Source organism: Danio rerio, chromosome 21 (assembly GCF_049306965.1).
Source record: "Danio rerio strain Tuebingen ecotype United States chromosome 21, GRCz12tu, whole genome shotgun sequence".
NCBI lineage: Eukaryota > Metazoa > Chordata > Actinopteri > Cypriniformes > Danionidae > Danio > Danio rerio.
The window spans coordinates 38198148-38215063 of record NC_133196.1 but is presented as its reverse complement, the minus strand read 5'-3'; the positions used below and the strand labels follow the sequence as shown (position 1 = coordinate 38215063).

Sequence of the window (16916 nt, the reverse complement as noted above, 5' to 3'; positions counted from 1 at the left end):
AGCTAACCCAGCTGAAGCTCAAACCAGCAACCTTCTTGCTGTAAGGCGACAGCACTACCAACTGCGCCATTGCATCGCCCTTGAAATTAGTTAAAACTGAAATTAAAATGCAGTGTTAAAATAATGGATCTCTGAACACTGCTTGGTAGAAAGAATGAAATGTTCACAGCAGGGCTAATAATAATAATAAATAATAATAATAATAATAATAATAATAATAATAAATAATAATAATATATTATTCTTATTCTAAAATTAACTGTGTAATGGAGGCCAGCTAGCGAAGTGCTATGCAGGTAAACCTCACTACAATGAATTGCTACTGTGATTACAGCTTAGAGTAGGTTGAGTGCAGTAGGACCAGTGGGTTACATGTGGGGGCTCTTCCGGGATGGGAGTGAGGTTTAGGGTGGTGAGTGTAATGGAGGCGAGTTATCAAAGTGCTGTGGAGGTAAACCTCACTCCTCTGACCTCAAAAGGTGCTCTAATGACAGATGCTAGAGGCCATAGTCGTTAGCCTACTTGTTAGAGCAACCAACTCCCATACAATGAATCGCCGGTTTGATACCAGCTCAGATCAGGTTGGGTGCAGCATGATCAGTGTGTGACAATTGTAAGAATCATAATAATGATTAATAATAATTTGCGTTCAACTATATATATTTTACAGACTAAATTAAAATATTTCATTTTTTGGAAGTCACATGACATCTCATTTTACAGCAACAATTAATCTTTTCTTGTTGTTGAACATTGTCACATTTAATCATGGGCAATATGGGCGATAGCCCAGGGTGGCATCTTGCAGGGGGCCACGCAAAAAAAAGTGCCCCAATAAAAGCTTTAAGATAAGATTTACTTTATGCAAGTGTATTAATTTAGAGTGCTTATCCCAGAATAAAAACGTTAGGTGCTATTCACATTGGCCGTCTTTTTGCATACACAAGTTTGTTATACTTTATGTGTTACCGAAACAACACTGGTGTAAAAAAATTGACACATCTGCGCGCCTCACATGCGCTGCTCCTCATCGCGATTGTTTACATGCATGCCGATATGCATCGACATGCAAGTCGACAAAACTAAAGTTTATACATCATCAAATGGTTATATTACTTTGACTAAGCATGGCTATGAAGCAGAAAGGAGAAATAATGAGTCTGGGAGGTAACTAAGACTTCATGACATTAATTCTCGACCATGAGTCAGGACTAAGACAACAGTAAATTCTATAAAGCATATATATATTTTTTGTATTTTATAGTACTGTCATAATTAATATTCATGCAAAATTCAACCACATTGTGTCTTTATTTCTTGGGGTATGAGAATAGGGTATGTTTTGGGGTGGTTTCGTCCGGGGCGCCATTTAAACTAGAACCGCCACTTTTGTTGAACATGAGTTTTTTTTCTCTTTGTTAATAAAACTGGAATAAATTAGAAAAAAAATAGAAGAAACAGAAGCAGAGAAATTGTATGTGGGTTTTGAACACTTATAAAGAATATTTTATAAATATCATAAAAACACTGTCGTCTTTTGTCTGTTTCTCTCCAGTTCTCGGCCTGGTCGTCCTCCTAAGCGCTCTCTCGGTGTGGCGATGCAGGACAGCTCTCGTTTGCTTCCTCACAGCGTTCATGGGCTGCTCTCTCCAGGTCTGCTGTCACCAACAGGTAAGACCCCCGTCTCGCTCACTCAACCCACATTAAAAAAAGTATTTGAACCTACTTTTACAAAAAAGTTATTGTAATTTGTTACAGCAAATTTTTTTGTTTGTTTTTCTTGAAGTATCATTTGACTTTGGTTGACATTTTAAAATGTAATTTAATCTAAATCAAAATAAGGATTTAGGTCAAGAAAAACAGACAAACAGACATTCACATGTACTTGGGTACACTGTAAAAGCCAAAAAGTTAAGGTAACTCAATCTATATGAGCAAACTGATTGCAGCAAACCATTTAAGTTAAAAGATTCCTAATGAATACTGTGAACTTAAACTATTTGAGTAAACGAAGCAATCTGAGCACAGCAAAGCCCAATAAATGAAGAGAAGTCAAACCACAAGAGTACTGTAAAACCCACTAAGTTAAGGCAACTTAAACCGTTTGAGTAAACCGATTGCTACAAACTATTTGAGTTAAAAAACTAATCTATATGAGTACTGTGAACTTACTCCATTTAAATGGAAGTAATGAGGTATTTAATTAACTCATTACCTTCAAAACCTTTTTCAAATGAGTAGAATTAACTTCCAGTCAAATTTGAGTTAACTACACTCATTTCATTTGATAAAGCTGACTGTTGGGTTTTACAGTGTTGGAGGTAAATTTTTCGAATGGAAAACATTGCATTTTTAATGTAAGATTTTGACTTGCAGATGATTTTTTCACCGTAAGACAAACAATGTGAGCTATCAAAACTGGTTAGTTTGGATTCAATTTGCTTTAAGGCAAATCGAATAAAGCAGGTTAAAATCAAAAATCTTATTTTTCCACTTAATCCAATATAGGAAGTACTTTAAATGAAAAACACTGTAGTTTCACTACAGTAGTTTTTTTTAGACCTAAATACCAGGCTCACCCGTCACACAGATAGCAGCATGTGAAACTCACATAAATGACCATTTGTCCCATTTACGCTTGCTTTTTTTCTTTTCTTTCTCTTGTGATATTTCTCTTTTTTTATTTGATCTGTTCTGTCCGTCTTTTTTCCCATCTCTGTCGCTCTCCTTTTTCTCTCCTCCTCCCACTCTTCCACCTTCTGCAAATCAGCTCATATTGATTTTCCCCCTCTGTCCTTCACTGGCCACCACTGCGCCTCAAACAGAGGTTAAACTATTGAATTTCTGTAGCCTCTTTGCTTTTTTTTTTTTTCCTGTGCACGCATTTGCTTTCTCTCTCTCTCATCATCCCTCTTTCATCCTTTGCAATACAATCTCTTTCAGAGGAACCGTTGATCGCTTTTCAGACCAAATCCCAAACCGCCGCGTGTTTATATTTCACGACTAAAACCGCATGTATGACTTGTTTAACATTGTGTTCGGATACGTTATGTCCGTTTTTTTTTTCTCTTGTAAGTCGTCGTTTCGCTTCTTGCCTTTTAGTTTCAGTTCTCTAAATTGCTGATGGTAGTGGCAATTTAGCTCTCACAATGGCCAGCGTGCGTATCGATCTGCGCAGCGCGGAGTAGCCGGAGCAGTCCGTTAGCCGGCCCTGCTGATTGATTTTAGATGACTCTGTTGTTATTTCTGCCGGCCGCTCTGGGGGGGAAGGAGCTTTTTAAGATGTGCATCCACATTTCTCTCAATCCCTCTGCTCATCCCACCGTCCCCAATGCTAACAAACATCTGACTTTGTAGGAAATTATGTGATTTGAGAGTGACGCGAGTTGATGCAGAGACATTATTGTTATGGAGCTGTTTCATCAAGCACTGATTTGAATCATTTATAAAACTATTTGTGTAATTATAATAATTAGATTATTTTTGAGTTTTGTTATAAAGGTTGTTATACGAGAATGCAGTATTATGCAAGTAATTAATTAATTAATGTAATTATTTTAATAAAAAAAACTGTTTCATTTAGCAAAGGTGTATTTCTTGCCCCATTTTTTACTTCACATGTTCACATGACAATGTTTAAAATCATAAAATCATATTTTATATTAGTCCTGGCAAAGATTAATCACTTCCAAAATAAAAGTTTGTTTTGTTTGTGTATTTGTCATGTATATACTAGTACACACATGCAACATCCATGCATACATTTGAGAAAATGTTTATTTATATTTATATTAGGGTGCACAATTTCAGCATCGATATCGCAATGTGCATCTGCAGTAGTAACATAGCATAGTTGGGATTATATATGTGCAAAAGTCACAGTTTGGTGGAGATTTGTGGAATTATTGCAGTTTAACCATAATAGTGTGAAATTATATTATTGGCATTAAGAGATTTAAGTTTTCATGTACAAGACATTTTACTATTTGGAAGTTTAATAAAGTATAATTGTATTGAATTGTTTATACATCAAAAACTTTGCACTTTTTTGATTTAAACAATATAAAACCTAACCCAATACCTAATCTACCTGAATATCTAATAACAAGGAACAAATTAGGAGTTTATTGAAGCAAAAGTCATGGTTAATGGTCTGCCGATAGACGGAAGTAAGCCTTAAAATAAAATGTAACTATAAATTCTTTCTAAGTACTGCTATTCAATCATTTGGGAAAATTGTATAGCAGCATTATATCGCAATATATATCGGAGAAAACAAATATTGCAAAGTCAGATTTTTCCAATACTGTGTAGCCCTAAAATATACAGTTAAAGTCAGAATTATTAGCCCCCTGTTTATTTTTTGCCACAATTTCTTTTTAACAGAGAGAAGTTTTTTTTCAACACATTTCTAAACATAATAGTATTAATAACTCATTTCTAATAACTGATTTATTTTATCTTTGCCATGATGACAGTAAATAACATTTCATTAGATATTTTTCAAGATACCTCCATACAGCTTAAAGTGACGTTTAAAAGGTTAACTGGGTTAATTAGGTTAACTAGGCAGGTTAGGGTAATTAGGCAAGTTATTGTGTAACGATGGTTATATTTTTGTAGAGTATCGAAAAATAGCTTAAAGGGGCTAATAATTTTGACCTTAATATAGTTTTTTAAAAATGAAAAACTGCTTTTATTCTAGCCCAAATAAACAAATAAGATTTTCTCCAGAAAGAAAAATATTATCAGACATACTGTGAAAATTTCCTTGCTCTGTTAAACTTAATTTGGGAAATATTTAAAAAAAGAAATATTTCTGACTTAAACTGTGTGTGTGTGTGTGTGTGTGTGTGTGTGTGTGTGTGTGTGTGTGTGTGTGTGTGTGTGTGTGTGTGTTAAATGTATATATTGCTAATGAAACAAATTCTGTTTAAATGTAAATATCTATGTAAAATGTGGAATGTGGTTTAGGTTTATTGTTGCATGCAATTTTACACAATTATTTGTAATTACTGTAGTAAATTCATGGAACCTGTGTAAGAAGGACACCTTAAATAAAAGGTTAAATTGCCCTGACAGTCAGTATACTTTTTAAATGTAGTTACAGGTTGTTACGTCCTTTTAGATGTTAATATTAAACTAGGAGTAGGTGACATAACATACAATAGTTTATTGTGTGTGACAAGTGGATGGAGAAAGAAATGAACTGAAAATCAAATATTAATGCAATTATTTATTACAGTGAAACCAGTGAAAATATATTGTACAGTGAAAGAAAAATATTTAAAATTAATAAATGATGAATTACCTGGGGGAGAGGAAGTAGTTAGATGTGCTTAAATCAAAGAAATAAATACAGCAAAACTCAGTAACTGTTTACGACAAACTAAACTAAATATGAAAAGAAAAGCATGAAAAGATGATAATTTACCCCTATAAATGTGGTAAATAAGCTTAAGTGTTTATTCTGTATTCCATTCATTGTATCTCAACCCCCCTTGGGTGTTTCTGATGTATTTATGTGCATAAATCCATGCAGTACTCAAATAACTGACCTTCACATGTATGTCAGGATGCCTTCGTTTATTATCCCTGACAGGATTATATACATGTTGTGAAACCCGAGTAGCTGAACTTACTCTGAGCATATATAATGAACAGTCCCTTCATTCCACTTCTTTAGTTACTTGTTCATATTTCAATAAGAACAGAATATGCATAATGAAAGTAAGTTTCATTCATTCATTTTCTTTTCGGCTTAGTCCCTTTATTAATCTGGGGTCGCCACAGCAGAATGTACCGCCAACTTATCCAGCATATGTTTTATGCAGCTTGATGCCCTTCCAGCTGCAATAAAAAAGTTTAACATGTATAATTCACACAAATCACTTCAATTCTTAAAAAAACAAAACAAAAAAAAGATGTATGGCCTTTTTATTGAAGCACAGTATTCATGGTAATGAACTGCTGAAATTATTAAATTATAAATGAGCCACAATTCTCAAAGATGACTCAATTTGTGATATTTTTTTTCAGCAAATTACTGGATTTGCTACTTTTTAATGAGGTAAAATGAGTGTAATTAGCATTGGTTTGTAATATTAATCTAGTATGGCTTCTAATTAAAGTTGTCCTTATTGTAGTCAGTAATTATACAAGTGTGTATTAATAATGAATTAATTTTTATAATAAAATTGAATTATTTAAAATTATATATGTACTCTATATAAATAAAATGACTGCAACAATGTCTTTTTCCTTCTGATATACAGTTGAAGCCATAATTATTAGCTCCCTGTTTATTTTCCCCCAATTTCTGTTTAATGGAAAAAAGATTTTTTTTCAACGCATTTATAGACATAATATTTTGAATAACTAACTTATATAATTACTATTTTTTAAATCTTTGCCACGATGACCTCATTTTTTACTACATTTTCCAAGATACTAGTATTCAGCTTAAAGTGACATTTAAAGAAGAAGATTAATAAGGTTAACTAGGCAGTTTAGGGTAATTAGGCAAGTTATTGAACAATGATGCTTTCTTCTGTAGACAATCGAAAAAAGAATGCTTAAAGGGGCTAATAATATTGAACTTACAATAGCAAAAAAAAAAAAAAAAAAAAGAGTAAAAACTGCTTTTATTCTAACCAAAATAAAACAAATAGGACTTTCTACAAAAGAATATATATATATATATATATTATAGGAAATACTGTGAAGAATTTCTTGCTCTGTAAAACATCATTTACTGTATGTTTATAAAATAATTAAGAGAGTAATTATTTTGACTTATAATAGTAGGGCTGCACGATTAATAGAGGAAATCGATTCAACCCCCTACATAATCTTAATTCAGCATCTCTAAGATTAAGCCAATTATATTTTCAAGTTCAGGAAAGAAACATAAAGGCATTATCAGAAGTCTATACATTGTTTTATATACGTTGCTCAGCAATTTGGACACCTCCTAATGTTGTTGAAAGTGTCAGCATACTGAATTAATAAAGTATGATTAACCCAGGCTCATTCTGATTACATAGCAATATATACATTTTTGGAGAGAGCAAAATACGTCCCAGGAGTTACCTTTTTGTGCAGTTTTTTTTTTTTTCACGAATCCACCAGAGGCTGTTGTGTACGCTTTTTCAGATCTCAAACTACTCTAGCAATTGCCATTCAGGCCTGCCATTCTCACATAAATCAACAGAGGCCACTGTTGACTGACTGACTTACTGACTAACCAACCGACAAATAACCCCAACCCACCCCTTCCCTAAACCCAACCAATAGTGTTTTAAAAAGCACAGATTTACCCACCCCCTCCCTAAACCCAACTGACAGTGTTTTAAATGGCTAAAAATCTAAAAAAAGAAAAGCCCCTGATTTTTACCATGTTTTCAGATTTGACCACATTCTCACCCTGTCATTTACTTGTTTATTTTAGTTTTTATCTTTTGTTTTAGTCTTACCTGCTTTCTGGAACCGGTCTTTATTGGACTCGACCCCTGTTGCCGTGCTCCGCTCTAAAGATGACATGCAGCTGTATGTAGCTATGGCTACATAATTCACAACCTCCAGAAATGTACATAGGGCTACGTTTTCAGAGTGAGCTTATGTTGTGTATAATTCACCCCAAAAGTCATTGTCTTCATGTAATGACGTTTTTGTGGCTGCGAAGTCACACATGGGCTGGCACACAGTTTGTTTACCATAGAGAGGACATAGGATTTTACCAGTAAAAAAAATGGTCTAATAATGTTGTCAGTGACAGATTGCAAGCATTTTAAACATCAGAACTTAAGAATTATGAATCGTTGTGTTGTGATGTCATCACTTTACTGTGCATTAAAGACCAGGACAAATTTATATTCTATTCAAGTCCACCATTGCAAGTCTATACAAAATTGAACATTTTAACCAACATTAGGTCCACAAATAGGCATAATACAACATGACGTAGGCCCATTCTGAAAATGTAGCCCTATATACATTTCTGAAGATCGCAAATTATGTAGCCAGAATTATGTATGGCTGAATTCCATCTTTAAAATGAACCCTATGGTTTGGTATGACCCCCTTTTCTCGCTTACCTTCATTTCCATACTCAACATGTATGTCGGTGGATTTGAGACACAGAGCGTAGATGACTGCAACAACAGGGTTTGAGTCTTTTGAAGAACGGTTCCAGAAAGCAGGTAAGACAAACAAAGCAAAAAGAAGAAAAAAAAGTAAATAACTTGTTAAAAGGGTAAGAATGTTGTAAAATCTGAAAATGTAAAAATCAGGTGAGGGCTTTTCTTTTTTTGAAATCATTTTTCTAAACTGTGCGGTTGGGTTTAGGGAAGTGGGTGGGCGGGTCAATCACTACTTTTTAAAACACTATCAATTGGGTTTAGGGAAGGGAGATGGTGGGGTTATCGGTCAGTTGGTCAGTCAGTAAATGAGTCAGTCGACAGCTGCCTTTAGTGGATTTACGTGAGAACAGCAATCGCAAATGGCACTCGCGAGAGAAATTTGAGATTTGAAAAAGCGTATACAGCGGCCTCTGGTGGATTCGCAAAAACAAGAACTGCAAAATAGTGAGAAAATCATGATCTTTATTTTGACCAAAACAAAATTGATTCTCATTTTAGCCAGAATTGTGCAGCCCTAGTATCTACTCAAACTTTTTTTTTCTAACCTATCTTAATAAAACACTATTTTGCATGTGTGACCATCATCATATTAGTGTTAAGAAATATACTTTAGCTATTGTCGCAGTTACTAACACATAAGCAGATTTTGATCAGAGTTGCCATTTAATTATTAGCCGCAATTTGTGCTGTTTTTGCCTGCTAATGCCATAATTAGGCAGAACAAAGTGGCAGCTCGACTGATACAGCGCTTAGTGGTGGATATCAGTGCCTTCACCCTCACCGTCGAAAAGAGAAAAACAACCAGAGAAAGACGTCTCTGGAGGAACGGAGCATTTTTCTTTTCTCTGGAAGGCCTCCACTGTGTTTTCAGTCAGGATGGCATGGCTGAATGCTGTTTGTTGGGGGGACTTGTAAACCAGGTGTTGTTGTGTGGTTTGTTTTTGCATTTAGTTTCCTGAATTGCTGTTGTTGACAGAAACCTTAAAAGCTTGTGGCACTTTAGCGGAGAGTGAGAGAACGATAGGTGATATACTGTACACCTTATACTGTATGTTCAGGACACTTTAAAAGAAAACTTTTAATATTTGATGATGAATGATTTCTTAAACTGTTTGGCTTCTCTATGTGATCAAATAGGATTTTAATTTGGCCGATGATCAAAATATATAGAATTTGATTAAAGAAGTCTACTATGCCCTACATGGATGTCAGAATATCAGATTTAAAGACTTTTTTATTACAAGTTTATTATGAGTTTATGGTACATTAGTTAGGCTGATTGGATTGGTTTCCACCAAAAATAAGAATTTATAAAATATATATTTTATTTACAATGGAGTATGCAGAATATAAAGAGGTTAATTATTGATTTTTTTTAAATGTGTGAACATTATAGTTTCTTTCATCCGTTTTCAGCTTAGTCAGTTTGCCCCCCTTAATCGGGGATCGCCACAGCGTAATTAACCGCCAACTTATTCAGCAACCGCAACACGAGGAGAACATGCTAAGACAAAAATGCCAACTGACCCAGCCAAGGCTCGAACCAGCGACCTTCTTGCTGTGAGGCGATTGTGCTACCCACTGCGCCACCATGCTGCCTCAACATTATAAATTATATAAATTTTAAAAAGTATTATTCTGTTTTACTTAAGCTTTAAAGTGTTTAGTGTTCATTTTTTCTGCATTGTCATGGCTACAAAATTGAAAACTAATTCACTTTTTAATTGACTATTTTAACTATTAAAAGTTTATCTGTGATTTATGAATTTAAAATCATACATATTTGGTTATATTATTGATCTATTATTGTTAGTATTTTATTTTATATTATATTATTAATTAATTTTATTTCATATACTTTGATTTGATTTACTTTCATTGAGTGTCGCTGTAACCATATTTGTTTCATTTATTTATTTTATAAGCAAAAATATTAATTGAAAATGAAATTACACATTCAAATTTGTTGTTATTATTATTATTATTATTATATTATTATTATTGCATATAGTGCTGAAAACGTAGCACTATATACATTTCTATAGATCGCGAATTATGTAGCCAGAGGAACGTATGGAGGAACGTGGAGGAACAGAGGAACGTGTTTCATCTTTAAAATGAATGCTACGGGTGGTATAACAGCTTGAACGTTGGAGGATTTGAGATGCATAGCGAATTGACCTTGATGGCAGGTTTTGAGTCCGCTGATGAATGATTCCGGAAATCAAGTGAAATTAGGGGACTTTTTCGGGAGAAATAGCAAATAGGCAGGGTCTTGGGAGATGGGTCTGAAATACGGGCGAGACTGCCAGGAACAATGGGAGTGTTAGCAGGTTTGGGGTGGACGCTGGTCAATCTGTGCTTTTTAAAACACTATCGGTTAGGTTTAGGGAAGAGGAGGGTGGGTCAGTTGACACTCTAGAGCGACCTCTGGTGGATGTACGCAAGAACAGCAGGTGCGAATGGCACTCGCAAAAGAAATTTTAGATCTCAAAAAGCATACACAGTGGCCTCTGTTGGATTCGCGAAAACAAAAACTGCAAAAAAACTTAGCCCCTGGGATGTATTTGGCACTCTCCTGAAATGTATATAGGGGTACGTAGGCAAAATGAGCGTGGGTTTCTTAAACCTTTTAATCGAAACAATAACATATTTATCTGGGATTTATCAATTCAGAGTCAATTCAGAATTTGGTCATAATATTGATATATTATTGTTATTTTTTTTATTTAATTTTAGATTTGATTTGCTTCCATTTTATGTGCGTCACTGAAACCATTTTTTGTTTTGTTTATTTAATTTTTAAGTACTAATATTAATTTTGGTTGCCAACAATATGACATTTTTTTTTAAAGAATTAAATTAAGTCACACATTAATATGTTTTATTATTAGTGTTATTATTCAAGTAAATCTAAGAAAATATTCAATATATTTTACAGCATAAATTAATTTAATTTTATTTAATTTTATTTAATTTTATTTATGATCTTGATTACAAAATAATAAAATTACATTTAATTAATACTGTTTTAGTTCTTCAAAAATATATAGCAGTAATAATGTAGCTAGCCTGCTACCACAAATCAAATATCCTTTATATAGTTGACCGTACGCATGGGTAGGTTGACTTTCACAGATGTTTCCACACACTGTCTGTTCAGGGTTCGAGTCTGGGCTCTCCGCTGATAACAGATAACTGATGGGCAGCACTGATACGAAATGTCAGCGAAAGGACACTTGAACGCGCTCTCTCAAACTCACACATTCCCACATACACGTCCCCGGCCTTCGATCTTGCACATACACACTTGTGGAAGGCAACTTTTACACAAACCTGTCTAGGAACACACACAAACACACACACACACATACTGTCTCTCCCCCTTTCTCTGTGGGTGAAAACAATTGCAGGCCTAGCTGGTGACTTTGATGAATGACATGTCCCTTTGGGGAGCAGTTTCTCCATCTGTTTATCCCCCCCTTCTGTTGCCCCCCTTCCGAAACTCACTCACACACATGTGCAGAAACACACACCACATTTAGTGCAGGAGTATTTAAGACTGCCGCTGGCTCCGTCATGCACCTGTAAGCACTCTCACACACGCACAAGACATCTTCTTTTTCAAGCTACTCCAGGCTCGTTGTCATATATTGTTTCTGCTAGTAGGATTGAGCTGTGTGTGTGTGTGTGTGTGTGTGTGTGTGTGTGTGTGTGTGTGTGTGTGTGTGTGTGTGTGTGTGTGCTTTATTTTGGCTAGTCAAGGAGTTTTTTATGGAAAAGGTACTGTAGGTCACCTTAAAAAACAAAACAAAAAAAAAAAACAGTTTACCGGTTGGACTTGAGGTCAGTATACAGTTAAAGTCAAATTGCACTTCATTTAAAAAATATTTCCCTAATGTTTTGTTTAATACAGAGAAGATTTCTGCAACACAAAGATGTAATAGTTTTAATAACAAATTTCTAATAACAATTTTTTTGTTTTTGCCATGATGACAGTTTTGCAAGATACTAGTATTCAGCTTAATATGCAATTTAAAGATTTGATAATAACCTAGATTTAACTAGGTTATTATGATAATTAGGCAAGTTTTTGGACAACAGTCAAGATAGACTTATTATGAAAACGTACCCCTATATACGTTTCTGGAGATTGTGAATTATGTAGTTAGAGATATGCATGGCTGTGTTTCTTAAAAACGATGGGGGTGGGGTGGGGGGTAAGGGACCGCTTACATCCGTGTGGACGACTTTTCTGCTGTTACCAGTTTACTCAGTACCTCGCCATGTACGTTGACGGACTTAAGACTAGGGATGGGTACTAAAACTTGGTACTTCGTCAGTATCAGTGCTAAAATATAAAAGACTGAAGTATATTGATAAGCTCTAATGTTTACGGTTCTGCTATCACTACTAGAGAATTATTGCTGAATTACTCACAGTAGCATAATTTTCCTGAGCAACCTTTTCCAATTTGCGATATTTGATATTCATCTGCACAGTTGGCAATCTCACATGAGAAATGCTCGTGTTTCTGGCGAGCATGTTAAGTAGAAAAGCCTTCACAGTTCTCCACAAAGCTCGTAAGCTTGCAGAGTGGCGAAAAGAACCAAACGGGTTGCATTTCCCAAGTGGACATTGACAAAGTCCGTTGCAACAAGTTTGGCTAAGCATCTTTCAAAAGTGCATGAACTGCACAAGGACAAATAAAAAGTTTCCGACTGAATTGCTAAAGGTTCATCATCCACATCGTTATGCTAGCAGTTAATCACATAAGGTCTCTCTAAATTAGTATATTAGTTTAATAAACACACACATTTGGTTACATTGAAATTTTTTTTCTGCAGTAGCCTAAATTAATCTTAAACATTAAACATGCTTTTACATCAGCTGTATTTACAAATATAGCCCATGAAAAGCCTAATAATAAACTGTGCTTATTAAGAACACTCTTACTCTTAAAACAATGATATCTCATTTATATGACTATGTTAATCAAAAATCTTAAACCTTGTCTGATTATTAAACTGCATTTTGCAGATCAAAGAGGGTATTTTTAACTGCAGGGAGCACAATAAACCTATAAAGTTATAAAAAAAAAAGCTAACATGTTTTTCTCCAGAAGAATGGTTAAATCTGAGAGTCCTTTTTCTTCAAACCATTGTACATTCTTTTATGGGATTTTTTATTTAATTGTTTTACAAGTAATGTTTTTTTTTTATTAAAAACGTAATAATAGAATAAAGTGTTGTTTTTCATAAAAAAAACACTACAAAAAGTACCAATAAGAAAACCGGTAAAGTACCGAACCAATAGGTGGTATCTATAAAAGTAGTATTACCAGTGAAACCTTAACGATATCCATTCCTACTTAAGGCACAGAGGAGTTGAGCGTGGTCACAGCGCTCGAATCTGGTGAAGAATAATTCTAGAAAGCAGGTAAGACAAAAACAAAAGCCATTCGGTCATTCAGTCAGTAGACAGCAGCCTCTGGTGGATTACGCAAAAACAGATAAATTTGAGATCTCAGAGAGCATATACAGCAGCCTCTGGTGGATTCGCGTAAACAAAAACTGCAAAAAAATTACCTCATGGGATGTATTTTGTGCTCTCCTGAAATGTATATAGGGGTACGTATCAATAATTAGCCTGGGTTGGACCATTAAGCAAGTGGTAGACTGCAAAATACAGAGGTGGGGTTTCCGTTGAGGTGACAGGAGTATTTGTATAGTCAAGACGACTATGGATAGCTTTTAAAGATGTAGGAGAGACTAGTGGTCGCTGTTTCAGGTTATCCAGAGTTGTATTGACTTACAAATACTAAATATCTTAATATTATTAAATATTACAATTTTGACAACAGCAACGAGATTAGCTGTTGCCTATAGTCAAATAAAAAATTCTCAAAATTGTTTGCCAAGTTTATGATTAAGCATATATATATATATATATATATTAAAATTTAACAGCAAGCGTAACATAAATTTTGTTTTTAAAGATGGTAATCATGACAAAAACGTCAGGTTGCCCGAGCTATTTTTTTCACCAGAAGGAAACGAATGCTTTATGGCTGTTTCCGTAGGATACGATCAGACATCATCCTGTCAATCAGACTATGTAACTATATTAAGGATTAATTATCACTTGCAGTATGTCTAACACAATATCATCCTCTGAACAATGATCTTCCGTAGAAAATTCCAACTCATTTCAGAGTGTAAATCTTCTCCTACAATGACTGTGACCACTTGGTTTAAAGTTGTTGTCGTCATGTGATTTGTGTTTGAATAGCAAAAGTGTGAATTCATTGAAACGATGGGACAGTCAGATGGGACAGTCTGTATCTCAGATTCATTTCATACAGATCACAAAAGCAGAGAATTTTGTTTTCAATTGTAGTTGGTTCATTTAAAATGAGAGATATCAAGATTTATTTAAATACATTTTTTATTTTAGTGGCAAGTATTTCCTGAGATTTCAGTGCATGTGCCAGTTCCTAATAATGAAGCTGCAGAAACTGTCATAATAACACAGGTCTGCATTGATTGATGATTGGCTCCTTTACTAGAATGCAGGGCTTCCTTTTTTAGAGCGTCCATATTGACTGTTGCAACCTAAAACTGTATGCATGACGTGTCTTAAGGCCTTCATCACACATGGTTCCGGTTAACAAAACAGCGTATCACAACATCCGGTTCCTTTTCAACAAAGTAAGAACGAATGACAGTGTTGTCTCGTATGTTATTGCAATGTTCCCGGCTGCTCCAACTCAAAAAAACTACACCTGTTTCCATGATTTCCCGAAAGACAAGGGACAGAGGAAATAATGGGTGAAATTAATTAGATTAAGATCCTAAATTGGGTTTAAGGTCCTTGCCTGTACAACTACCTCACCGTTCACTATATATGATACTGCATATAAAGAAAGAAAGAAAGAAAGAAAGAAAGAAAGAGGTTAGCCAGGCTTACGGACAACTACTGCAAGAACACAAAAAACAATCCTGCTGGATGTTAAATAGTTAATCTTGCTTACGAATGGCTTAAATTAGCATATCTTATGCTGTTGACTACGCACCTTACTGTAACCCAGTGGTCCTCAACCTTTTTATTACAGCGGACCAGTCAACGCTTGACAATTTCAAGCTGACAAATCATTGCTGTTACTCTAACACAAGTTTTATTCATGGATAAATTTACAAAGCATTGCAAAGTTTGGGTGTTCTATGATTGGATGCAAGCTGCTCACCTCCATTGGAAAAAATGAATTTGAGTGAACTCTAGAAAAGACACGAAATGCGAACGGCCTCTAAGAGACCACCGTCATTTGCGATCTCCAGGAATTGATGTTCTTCTTGCATAGACATGGTGGATTCACCTGATTTGTTGACAAATAGGTTGTAAATGCGTCCCTTGGCAGTTCACGGGTCCTTTACTGGGCCTTTTGCCCTTAGCAAAGTAAAGCTCCAAAGACGTTTGTTTCTTACTTAGTTTGCTGTTTATGAGTTAAATTTTAGTCCTCAAGTGACCGAAAAAATATGGTAATTTTTCCAAATAAAAGTAAAAAAAAAAAGATTGCTCAGACTCAGATAAGAAAATAAAATGGGAATAACTAATGATTTATTGTGCAGCCTGTAACCAATTAACCCTTGAACCCGTTGGTTGAGGACCACTGCTGGAACCTACATAGCAAACACTTTGTGCAAGACAAAATTTCTTGTCCAGCTTTGAACCTTTCACCAAGCAAACAACGTCTTCTTGTCCAAATTCTGTCAAAGTTGATAATGAGGATGTAATTCAATGTCCTGAGGCTGCCATGTTTCTGCGACTGCTAAGAAAAAACAAAAAACTGCTAGCCAAAAAAGCGATACATTGCTTCGAAGGGCACTTCCGGTGATTAAAAAACTTGTGTAAGGAAAAGAAGAGAAAAAAGGTGGAAGGAAAAAAAGGTGGAAGGAAAAGAAATAACCCAGCAAGCATTTTTTATTTTTAAAAGATGCCTAATAGATGTCTAATAGACGTCTAAACATAGCTATCTTGGCTAAAACAAGGCTGAATTTGGACTGTCAATGAAAATCTAGTAGATGTCAAAGAATTGGCCTAAACTACTACATATACAGTATAAAGTCTGTCTTATCTGTCTATTTGACGACTCGTCTATTTTTAGGCTATTCTCAGATGTCTATTAGATTTTCACTGATAGTCCAAGTTTAGCAATGTGTTAGCCAAGCTCTCTAAATTTAAATGTTTATTAGATGTCTATTAAGCACCAAATTGTTTGCTGGAAAGACATGACTTAATTTTGTCAATCAGAAATGTGTAATTTCTCCCCCTTCCTTTTTTTATTTGGCTTCCCTCAAAATATAATAACAAAAACATTTCTAAAGCAAATCGATACAAACCAATTGTGTAGCTTTTCTTTTTCCCCCTCCCCTGCTCTGTTGTAGATCTGGTCACTTGTGTTGCACTCCAACTGGAGGGGTTAATTGTGTATGTGTGTGTGTAGGAAAAGAGCTAGGATAAATAAAACATGGAGATCTGTTTAGTGACATATGGGCCAGAGCAGCTCGTCTCCTGCATCCTAATGAACGCTAAGCCTTTCAAACTGTGTGAGACGAGAGCTTTGTGCTGCCAGGAATATAGATATCAGCGAGAATCAGTGAATGTTTACGTTCCGCTAAACCCGTGATTCCTGCGAATGCTTTATAAGAGTGTGTACTGCAACGGCAAGCTTCATTACGTACTTTTTGTTAGGGTTGTAAAATGCAGGATGTGTCA

The 16916-nt window shown here is 35.0% G+C and overlaps 1 protein-coding gene across 11 annotated transcripts in view; it reads left to right on the top strand.

Annotated features, from left to right (window-relative positions):
- dacha (dachshund a) overlaps positions 1 to 16916 on the top strand; it is a 294811-nt gene that overhangs the window by 131776 nt on the left and 146119 nt on the right. For all 11 annotated transcript variants that reach the window (XR_012396449.1, XR_012396450.1, XM_073934233.1 and 8 more), the window contains 1 exon segment: positions 1556 to 1671. Coding sequence is in view for 9 of the 11 variants with exons in the window: in XM_073934233.1 (XP_073790334.1) it covers positions 1556 to 1671 (116 nt within the window). In the remaining 2 variants the exon portion in view is untranslated.